Genomic DNA, 12126 nt, shown 5'->3' with positions numbered 1-12126 from the left:
TGCACACACTCAAGCAGTCTTAGCTCCTCCCACACAGTATAAAGACAGGGTGTGGGCTTCAAACTATGCTCTTCTTTCGGCACTGCTTTATGAGAGCACATTGTGACTGGGTTTTGAGACACTTACTGGCAAGTTCTCTCCCCTCCACTCTCCACGCCAATTTGATCCAAATATTGTTTATTTTGCATAATTTGCTGGTGCTGGTTGACAATTAATTACATGCTGGAATGAAAGTTAAGCTTTATGATGGCCTGTTCAATCGAAAAGTGCTGGTCGAAATTTATTTGATTCCCTTGCTTTCTCATACTCATTTCATTTTGTATTTTGTCTTTGATTATTAGTTAGTAAATATGTGTTTCTAGTTAAGGGGTTTGTGACTGAAATAGTTTTGATGTTTCAGGGTGATTTGGTTAATAGACTCTGTGTCTTCTCAACAGCATCGTTACTTTTCAAATATTGGAGCATGAGAACGTAGACATTTTGATATTTCTTTTAAAAAATTATGCCAAAGGAGTGCTGGTTTGATTTTTGGTTCTAACCAATGTTCCATCGAAGCTGCATGTGGAGTCAACGCACACAGCAAATGGGTGCTGCGTAGTAAATAAAATCCAAGCTGAACTGTTAACAACACAACAATAAACAAGTCATTTTGTATAATTCTGGTGAGACGGTGTTCCACGGTCTCACTCTGTGTGTGCCAGGTGCTGATAGGAGCGCACCACTGATTGATGGGTAGGGCAGACGTTTTTATATGAAAATACAGTTTAATCAGGTAAGTTAAGTTTTCTTATGTTTAATGGTACTCAACTAAAACATTAATTGCCTATATTCAACATTTGCAATTAATGATGGGATGGTGATGTCAGGGTGCAATCCTGCCTGCTGCACCCTGAACCTTTCCAGCACCTTCCATCCTCCACCCAGCTCTATCTCCACTCCACTAATCATCCACACCTGTTCAGCCTTCAATCAGCCCAGACTGTTTCCACCTGCCAGCCTCTCTATAAAAGCCTCTCTCAGTCAGTTCCTCACCGCCGGTCCGTCTTCAGTCATCTGATGCCCTCAGTCAGAGATTCTCCCACGGCTGGCTGAGCATCAATTCTCCTTAGCCTGGCAACCAGAGATTTTCCCTACGTGTGGTTACCAGAGCTTCTGGCGCCTGTCTGCACCTCCAAGGGTTCTCTCTGCTGCGTTCCTGGTCCTTCTGCAGCCATCTGTGTTCCAAGAACTCTCTCTGCTGAGCTTCTGATTCTCGGCGCTGCACCCGCAGCTCTCCAGCTCTCTCCAGTCCTCCGGCTCCTGCATTCACCTTCCTCCTGCTCCATTCTGGTATAGACTCTGGTTCTCCTCCCTCCACAATCCATCCGTCCTTCAATAAACACTCTTAAACTAAGCTCCGTGTGTGTGGCATGAGTTCGGGTTCATCAGGACAAATCATGACAGGTGAGAGTTATTGAAATAACTGATCTGTTCATCTTTTTGGCAACATTGTCCACCCATCCTTCTAAAAATGAATTGCCACAGATTTTCTTGTAGATGTATATATACTTACTAATCATATAGGCTATACGTATATTTTCAGCTGAAGTAAAGGTGCCATTATATAAGTGAAGAAATGTGCCGTAGCCTTAATGGTGTTGAGGGAAAAATATATGAATAGAAATTAAAATATATGAATGGAAAATTAGAGCTGGAAGTCTCAAAATTTGATACAGAAAAAAAATATTGCGTTCACTCTATGTAGTTCTTTTATTAATCTTGTAGGTCTCGTAACATTCCTGACAGTGCAACATACAGCTGCCTCAAAGATTTTCTGCATTTCCTACTTTATTAAAAAGCTGCTGTTGGCATAAAAATGACTCAGGGTCAAGGCTTTTGAGCTTTCCTAAATGGACAAGCCAAGGTATGCAGGAATTTACCCCAGAAATTACTCTGAATATTCACTAACCCAGCTTTCTGAAACGGGGCCGTGCTGCATGTCAGCTGTTTGTGGGGCTGTGTGGGATCTGCTTGTCTCAGGCCTTAAGTGCAGTTTTTCAACCAATTTGTACTTTGGCGCTTCATAAATTTGGTTGGTTTTTGAGCGCTACACCTGCTGTTTGTTTCTGGAGCGCTGTTGCTTCTCTGGCGTTATCAGCTGCAGTTGAAGTCCATTGCAGTGCGCGGCTTCTGCTGGTTTCTGACATGCCTTCTTGTTCTACCTCCGTTTTTGATAAGCAGCTCTGTTTATACGTTTCTATCTGAGCGAATGCCTGAGGACTACAGCAATATACTTGTACAGCGCTTTATCAAGTTTGACGACCCCAAAGCGCTTTACACTGGTCAGTTGTTCACGCATTCATGCACACATTCACACCCTGGCAATGGTGAGCTATGTTAGTAGCTACAGATGCCCTGGAGCAGACTGACAGAAGCAAGGCTGCTCTGTACCACATGCTTGTGCTAAATGTCACTGCAGAAAATGTAAATAATTTGATGGAAATAAAACTTTACTGAAAGATGTACATGTCTCTGTTTTTCCTTAGCAGGACCCCTACTCTGAAATAAAACAGAGTAGTACAGCTCTAAAAAAAATCCAAGATTCTTGTCTTTTTCATGTAATTGGGCTAAATCAGTTTTAGCCCAATTACATTTTAGCCCAATAGTTTCTAAACTAAGTCATCTAAAAGAGATGATTGCTGTAATTTGAGTCTTTTAGTAAACCATGTAACCATGATCATAAAAGGCTTTATGATAAACAAGTGTGAAAGAAGTCAAAATGATTAGTTAAGTTTCATGAATGTCTTTTAATTGTTTTGTAATTTCAGCTCTCTTACCGAACAACTACAGTTAGAACAACAAGGATAGAAATACAGATGTTTCTAACAAAGGAAACAATTTGGTCATATGAACAATTTATTTAAAGAAAAGGATAAAAAAATGACATCGGGAACCTAAAATCGTTAAATCTCTTCACATCACTCACCTGTCTAGGATAAATGTTTATATTTCTTGAACTTAAATTCTGAAGTTCGCTGTACACTAAGAACACACCTGTGCTACAGCTCTGTCTGACTTATTAAACAAATTAAACATTTTTAAATGTTTTAACACAGAGCAAAAAAAAGCAACTAGAGAAATGTCTAAACTAGCAAGTGAAGACCGTTACCTTTAATGAAAACAAACATTTGCAACAAACAACAGCTGTGCAGTTTGAGTAAATATTTATAGCAGACTAATTTTCCCTCCTGTATGAATTCCCATGTGTGTTTATAATCTTTGTCCACATAGTTCACAGCAGAAAGATTTCTCTCCTTAGTGGATTCTCATGTGTGTGTTTAAATAAGATTTTTGGCTAAATCTATGTCCACATAGATCACAGCAGAAAGGCTTCTCTTCTGTGTGGATTCTCATGTGTGTGTTTAAAGTTGATTTTCGGCTAAATCTTTGTCCACATAGATCACAGCAGAAAGATTTCTCTCCTGTGTGGATTTTCATGTGTGTGTTTAAATTGGATTTTTGGCTAAATCTATGTCCACATAGTTCACAGCAGAAAGATTTCTCTCCTGTGTGGATTCTCATGTGTGTGTTTAAAGTTGATTTATGGCTAAATCTATGTCCACATAGATCACAGCAGAAAGATTTCTCTCCTGTGTGGATTCTCATGTGTGTGTTTAAATGTGATTTTCGGCTAAATCTATGTCCACATAGATCACAGCAGAAAGGCTTCTCTCCTGTGTGGATTCTCATGTGTGTGTTTAAATGTGATTTTTGGCTAAATCTTTGTCCACATAGTTCACAGCAGAAAGGCTTCTCTCCTGTGTGGATTCTCATGTGTGTGTTTAAATGTGATTTATGGCTAAATCTTTGTCCACATATATCACAGCTGAAAGGCTTCTCTCCTGTGTGGATTCTCATGTGTGTGTTTAAATTTGATTTATGGCTAAATCTTTGTCCACATAGTTCACAGCAGAAAGGCTTCTCTCCTGTGTGGATTCTCATGTGTGTGTTTAAAGCTGATTTTCCAATCAGTATTTTATCACAGTCTTCACAGCTATGCTTCAGTCCTGTCTGGACTTTTCTTCTTGTGTCCACATTTTTGTTTACCATAGAACATTTCTTATATCCAGAGTGTTTCAGGTCAGAGAGAGAGTGCTCTACATCACTGTCCTCTTCAGTCTCTAAAGAAATGGAAGCATGTCCATGATCTGGTATCCTGATGTATTCTTCTCTATCATTCTCTTCTGGAAGCTCTTTGCCTTTAATTTGGTCTGGATAAAGCTGTGAAAGCAGCGGAGACTGTTCATCACCCAGACTCTTTATGGGAGGAGCAGTGACTGGAAATCTGATGGCATTAGTCACCTCCTTCCCATTGAGCTGCTCTCCTGGCAGACTGATGTAGACTCCCTTCTTCTCCTCCTTTATGTGGGGGTGCGTTGGGTCATGCAGGGTCAGCAGAGGTCTGTGGTCTAAAGAAGGTTCTTCTTTAACAATCAGCTTCTGCTTAACATCTGCAGGAAACATTGAAACACATTATGCACATCAGAAAGTATTTTAATTTCAGCCTAAACAGAGGCTTATTTTGATAAAGATATATTTAGGTAATTTTATTAGACTTAATTATTTGATTTAACTACTTTTTACTATTTTTTAGTTTGCATTATTATTTATGTCGTTTTTGTTTACAGTTTCTTGCAAACGTATTCACCCCCTAGCATTGTTCATGTTCTGTTTCCTCACAACCTGCAAAGTAAAATGGATCATTGGATGATTGAGATTGCACCATTTCATTTACAGTAACTGTAAAACAGTAAAACTCCATTAAACAACAGAAAACTTCCGCATTACAACTCCCCCCACCAAAAAAGTCAGTTCTTTGTATGGCTTCCTTTTTTAACCTTAAGTGCTAATGAAAAAATGTTTCATTAGGGAGATAAAAGGGAGAGAATCATAAAACGTCTTCAGTCTGCTTCATCACTTGCAAAGAGAGATGTAAAAAGAACAGCACAACCAACGGACGCAGTATTACACATACAATAAAGTAACACCTTGATAACATCACTGAAGTATATGTAGTATTATTTAATACAACATACATAATGTGGCAGCTGCAGATAAAAATAGAGGTTTTCTGTATGTACAGACAAAAGGTCAGAGCACTTGTGACCAGACTCTCAGACGACGACAACTTCTACCTGGAGCCCTCGAGGAGAAAGGGGGCTGGGTGTTGACGCTGCCATCTTTAAAGGGCTGGAAATGCCGGGTCGTGACGAAGGAAAAACAACATAGCTCTCTGTTTCGTTTGGCCTGAGAGCAGTGCTCACCAGAGCAGCCTGTGGCCCTTTATTAGCAGATTGCGCCCACCTGTGTAAATCTCCGCCCACAACAGGAAGTCAACAAGAACATCAACAATAATATTCAACACCCCCACTTGTTCTTATGTTGACATAATACATTTACATTTCAGTGCTTCACATTTACATACCAAAAACAAAACACGCAAATTTGTCCATTCTCATTTTAGTTACAGGCTTTGTTAAAATATCAGCCACCATTTCTGTTGTTGGACAGTAAGAGAGAGTTATTTTTCCATCACTTAGTGCTGACCGAATGAAGTGATATCGAATGTCAATGTGTGTTTACATCTTTGGCGATGGACCGGACTTTTAGAAAGAGCAATTGCTCCTTGATTGTCCTCATAAACAGTCACAGGTGCATATTCACATCCAAAGTCCAATCCATTCATTAGATTCACAAGATAAATACTTTCCTGTGCAGCAGCAGCCAAAGCAATGTATTCAGCTTCACATGTAGATAAAAAAAACTGTGGACTGCTTTTTAGACTTCCAGGAAATAACAGGTCCAGTTTCAGATAGGCTAAAACAGTAACCCGTCATACTTTGTCTGTCCTCCTGGGGTCCGTTCTTCGTACGTCGCTAACTCAGTTAGCTGGATTTCATTGTTGACGATTTGGCATGATCTTGGATCGTTTGGTTCTTTCGAAACTCATCCCGGACTTGCTGTCATAGCAACATGTGCGCAAAGTTGAGCCTGCTGCCGAGCAGGTTTATTTAATGTAAACAGGATTAGATCGCAGCGGAGGAGATAGGGAAGTCTGTGTCTAGCCAGCGCACTTGGACCACCTAGTGGCAGAGGAAGGGACAGAATTGTGGAACACCATTTTTTTTATGTTCAATAAAAGACGAAACAAATAATGCTTCGTTCCTGTCGTTTTATTTAAACAATTATTTACAAAGAAAAGTCAGCAAGTCATCTTTTGCCTGCAGTAAGAGATAGTTATGATAGTTATGTGTAAAATGGTGTATTAGAATTTACTCTGAAGGTCCTTTTGAAGCAACTCGATCTCTAGTGCAGTTTTTCTCTTTTTCACGTTGTGGAGTTCAATTTCGCCTCTTAATTTGTATTTTTTTTTCAGGTCAAAATACTTTTTCTTTTGTTGAAGATACCGTTAATATAGGGAACAGATGGCACCTTGAGTCATTTTGTGAAAAAAAAAAGAAAACAGAAAAAGCGTTAAACATGTAAAAGTAAAAAGAACCCGATTTTTTTCAGCCTTCTTATCGGTGGCTGTTAAAAACAGACAAACACATAATTTAACAGTGGCTTTTAAAAAAGAGGAAGAAGTTGCTTTTTAAAATACAGTATAATAATTAAAGGCTATCATTTTGTAGAATATTCTTGTACTTCACTTTTTTCCCCATGTTCTAGTGGCTCCCATGGAGGCTCTGACATAAAAGAACAAAGTACTTATGAAATTATTAAAATGCAAAAATACATACTGTAGAAAGTGATAGAAACATCTATCATGGACAATATTTACAATTTAATTTGTCTGCTGCTGTTTGCCAGCCCTCTCTCCTGGTTTTAGCAGACTTTGAGGTGTTACCTGTCCTTTTAATTGACTCAAATTCGGCATAACCTTCCATTAAAAGCTCGTGTTCTGCTGGGAGAAAAACTGTGGGCGTTCTTTGGCCATGCTGAACAGCCAATAGCAGCGTTGCTGATCATTGTTTCTACTATCGATACATTTCCCCTTTTAAACAAACGCAGGAACGCGCAGTTGTCTCAGATAACTCAATCCAGTGATACTAATCGTAAACAACAGGTGTGTTGGAAGAACCCAATTAGCAGGATCATGATTAGCCGGATGAAATCATCTTGGATGTCTCATTTGATCTTGGATGTTTTAAGCAACGTACGAAGAACGGACCCCTGGTCTCCTGCCCAGTCTGCATCACAGTATGCCACAAGTTTAAGGGTTATGTCATTTTTCTTGAAGCATAATTCTTGATTTAGTGTACATTTCAGATACCTCAATACATGCTTTGCTGCAACCCAATGTTGTTCTTTTGGTTCAGACAAATATCGTGACAACTTACTGACAATAAAACTCAAGTCTGGCCTAGTGCTCATCATTACATAGATCAAACTCCCCACTACTTCACGATACTTTTTATGATCAGCTGATTGACCTTCACTGTCAAACTTCATTTTATTTTCACATGGGGTTGACCTTGGCTTGCAGTTAGTCATGTCAAACCTCTCCAAGAGTTTCATGATGTACCTTTTCTGGTTCATTTTTACTTGACCGTGGTTCTGTGTAAAATAAATTCCTAGAAAATGGTTAAGTTTTCCAAAATCTTTAATTTTAAACTTAGCAGCCAACATTTTCTTCACACACTTGAGTATTTGATCATTACTAGCTGCAATAAGAAGATCATCAAACCAAATAATCAAGATCACTCTCTCATGTTCATTTGCTTTACTGTAAACACAATAGTCAGCAGGGTTCTGCACAAAGTCATTTTCAATAAGGAAATCATGTAACATTTTATTCCAATTTCGTCCTGACTGTTTCAGACCATAGAGCGACTTATTGAGCTTACAGACTAATTTTTCTCCTGTCTCTGTTACCACCTCAAATCCTTCAGGTTGTTCTAAAAATATCTCGCAATCGATAGGGGCGTGTAAATATGCCGTTTTCACATCCATTTGGTGCAATTCCAAATCATATTGAGCAGCAAGCTGCATTAGCCTTTTGCTACATACCTCGCCTTATAAAGAGTCTCAACAGGATTTTCGTTAATAGTAAATACCCATCTGCCCCCCACTGCTTGCTTACCCTCAGGTAATGAAGTTAGGCTGTAAGTATTATTCTTCATCAAAGAATCCATTTCATCCTTCATAGCTTTAGCCCATAGTTCTGACTGTGGTGAGTTCATAGCTTCTCCCACTGTCATAGGCACATCACATGCAATCCTTTAACAGTAGTCAATATTCATGTGTGCTTGATCATCCTCACATTTCATTTTGTAATCCTGATCTGTGTAATACTTAGGAGATTTCCTTTCTCTCTTAGGATAACGTGAACCAAGGTTACCTTCACTTTGATCTAAGTTCCCATCTATGTCACAAGTGTCAGTTTTAACCTCCTGTGAGATAATCGTTCTAAAATCTGGTTTTGATTGCTCACTTTCAATTTTTTTTCTTGAGTAAAATATTCTCATTTATGTCTTCATCAGTCGGAGTGTTACATTATTTGGTACGTTTTGTTAGAAACCTTACCAGCCTATTTCTAAGTACTCTACCTGTATCTGGATAAAAGACAAGATATGCAGGACTATTTTTGTCATAACCAACAAAAATTCCCTTTTTACAAAGTGGATCCAACTTTTTCTTGTCATACTTATATGCATAACATTCAGATCCAAAAGTTCTCATTTTTGAAAGGTCAGATTTCTTTCCAGTTAACATGTGCTCAACACGTCTGTTGTAGCATTTGTTACGGATAATAGCAGCCGTCTGAACTGCATATGTCCATAAATCTTTAGGCAGCTTACTCTCAATTTACATACATCTTGCCATTTCAAAAATAGTTCTCCATATTCTCTCAGCTGTCCCATTCTGATGGGGGGAATAAGGTGTGAAGTTTCATGTCTAATGGCATTTTGACTAAGCAGTGATTGGAACTCTTTGGATATAAATTCAGTTCCATTATCAAATCTTATACATCTGATCTTCCAATACGGTGCCACATCTGCAATAAACTTCTCTGTCCCTTTAACAGTATCACTCTTAGCTTTCAGAAAATGGGTAAAAATAGCACCTGAATAATCATCTGTAAAAGCTAAGGTATATCTAAACCCATCTTTAGCAGCTGATATTAGCTTAAGAGCTGATTATCACCAGACAATATATAACAGTTATTTATTAAACAGTGTATAATTGCACAACAGGGGCCAACACAGGAAATCTGCCCCACCCCCCACCAAGGGAAGAGGAGAGACGGCCCCAGGCATGGACTGGTAATCGGGCATACCGGACATTTGCCCGGTGGGCCGACGTGCTTTTTGGGCCGGCAGACCCGACATGTATATTAATAATATGTATTATTATTATTATTATTATTGTATCGGCCTTGTTATATTTGCATAATGCATGAAGAAAAATAAAATCAGCAGCGCAAAAGTCTGTTACGATCATCCGGCCCTTACCACAGGCTACTGCAGCCCATTGGTTATCATCCCTGACAGTCTAAAGGGCTAGGCCAATCATAAAGTAGAAAAACACCTTCACGCTGCATGTAGAACTTTGTGCAGCGGTGTTCACACTAGTAATGGATAAGAAACGCAAGGGAGGCACAGAGAAACAGCGCAAAATAAAGAAACAAGTTCTTCAAACGGACACTGCGAAATATGTCAAACTGACTGACATGTTCCCAACAGCAGGCCCTTCATATGCTCCTGTGTCTGATGTAAAATATGGTGGTGGTGGTGGTTGTAGTGGAGGCGACAGCGAACCGAGCAGTGAACATGTCAGTGCGGCTGCTGCAGTATCAGAACCTGCGGTAAGCCGGACAGTTTTCAGAGCCCCAAACTATGTAATGACGATAGGATAAACCAATCGACCCCTTGATGAATATGGTAAAATAACATAACCCCCCCAAAAAAATTGGGGTTATGTTGAAAAATTGCCCACTGTGCTGCTACCACATTCTACAGTGGCTTACCATGTTCTCAGATGCTTATCATCTCCTTAGGCTTGCTTCTAAGTTCTTGCTGAAACTTTCCCTTACCTTACCCTAGTGGCCTGTGAAAGAACCTTCTCTACGCTCAAGTTCATCAAGTTCAGACTTAGGAGCAAGCTGTCTGTAAGCAAGCTGGAGGCATTTATGTTGATGGCCACTGAAAAAGACATCCTCATTGCACTGGACACAGATACAGTGATAGATAAGGTGGCTGAGAAGAGTGGGTTGCTGACAAAGCTGCTCTTGTAAATTAGTAAGGTGAAAGGAACTTCTTAAATGTATTATGAATGCTAATAATACTATTCTGTGCAACATTTGTCTAATCTTTATTCCTTCTCATCCTCTCTGACAGGATTTCTACACATTTCAAATGGTTCATTTTGTCAATGGCATCCTTTTTTACACAGTGAGTGCACAGTAGTCCAATGTTACCCTACATTATCTGGAAGACTGAATAGATCTGATGAGCAACTTACAATAACTTCTTATGATGATGTAACATGATAATATGTGTGATTGACCGTGACTTTTCTCTCTCTCTCTCTCTCTCTCTCTCTCTCTCTCTCTCTCTCTCTCTCTCTCTCTCTCTCTCTCTCTCTCTCTCTCTCTCTCTCCCTCTCTCTCTCTCTCTCTCTCTCTCTCTCTCTATGATCTAAGAATTGTTGCTGTGCTGTGGTGTTTACATTTTACAGTTTTAATAAATTAAGATTTTGGAAATATTTTAAGTGTCCGCTCTCACTAATTTCCATTAACCTGGCCTCAAGGTATTGCACATTTGGTATTGCACAGTTGGTATACACATTCAGTACACAAAAAAAAAAATGTGGTGGGCCAGTGTAGTCCAAAATGCCAGGGACGATTTTTTTGTCCCAGTCCACCCCTGGACGGCCCCAAGGAAACCCTCCAGCCGGCGCAATGCCCGTGGGCTCCGCCGGCAGGCAGCTGCGCTGAAATGGAATAGGCCATGGGCCCCAGGGTATACAAGTACAAGCTATACAAGTACAAGCCATATACCATTCAATCTAGGTTGCATTGATTTTGGATATAAAATCTAATAGATCAATAATTATTCACCTTTTACAACATACAAAGTGACCTAAGTGCTGTACATGCAATAAAGGATGTCATTGATGAAAACTAGCCCTGACCACACTGTCAGTTTGCTTGTTAAATCTCAAACTGCTGTCAAAGATCACTCTAAGGTTTTTTACAGCAGCTTTAGATTAAGGAGGTAGAACATGAAAATCAGAATGGGCACAACCACCAATTAAAACATATGCTGCTTTATCTTCATTCAAGTGAAGAACATTTTGTCCTAACCGCATCTTCATGTCTGAAATGCAGTCATTTAGGGTTTGGAGAGATCCACTCCTATCCGGAAACACAGGGAGATACATCTGGGGATCATCTGCATAGCAGTGGAAGGCTAGGTTGCACCTGGCTATAATAGATCCCAGTGGCAGCAAGTAAAGTCAGAACAACAATGGACCCGGGATGGAGCAAAGAAAGAGAAACAACAGTAGAGAATAGCACACCCATCATTATTGAAAATCTCCTATTTGACAGGTACGATTCAACTCATTTCAATGCAATACTCCAAAAACCAGCATACTGATTAAGCCGAGACAGAAGAATTGAATGATCCACTGTATAAAATGCAGCAGTTAAGTCAAGCAATACTAAGACGACAGGGCACTTAGCATCAACAGACGGCAATGTCATTGTGAACTTCTAGCAGTGCAGACTTAGTGCTTGGCCTAGACCAGCACCAGAATCAAATTTCTAAAGGACAGGGTTACTCTCTAAGAAAGATTGTAATTGTATAAAAACAATTTTCTCAAGGACATTGGAAATAAAAATAAATCAGAAATAGGTGTCAACAGTTTAGTAGGCAAAATGTCCAAAGGAAAGCTTGTCATTCTCATATGCTTAACAATGTCCGCAAGGGACGAAAGGGAGACCGATTCGCAACAGTCAAACACTGCAGTGGGTCAAACAGAACAGTCTGGTCTGGATTAATCCATCATTCTTCATCTGTGTGTTCACCGCAACGTCAAAAATAAAAGTCATTCTCGTCAATGGGGCACTTACCAAAAGCA

General features: G+C 39.6%; 1 protein-coding gene across 1 annotated transcript; it reads right to left on the bottom strand.

The window, feature by feature from the left end:
* Window positions 1-3348: 3348 nt before the first annotated feature.
* Window positions 3349-4865, bottom strand: LOC118565321 (gastrula zinc finger protein XlCGF8.2DB-like; the record flags this gene model as incomplete). The annotated part of the gene is made up of 1 exon (XM_036145541.1): window positions 3349-4865. A coding segment is annotated over exon 1 (1155 nt), but the record flags the coding sequence as incomplete, so codon positions are not given.
* Between the last annotated feature and the right edge of the window lie 7261 nt (window positions 4866-12126).

This window comes from Fundulus heteroclitus, chromosome 13 (assembly GCF_011125445.2).
Source record: "Fundulus heteroclitus isolate FHET01 chromosome 13, MU-UCD_Fhet_4.1, whole genome shotgun sequence".
Classification (NCBI taxonomy): Eukaryota; Metazoa; Chordata; class Actinopteri; order Cyprinodontiformes; family Fundulidae; genus Fundulus; species Fundulus heteroclitus.
Note: the sequence above shows the minus strand (reverse complement) of the source record. Positions and strands in the feature narration are given on the sequence as shown.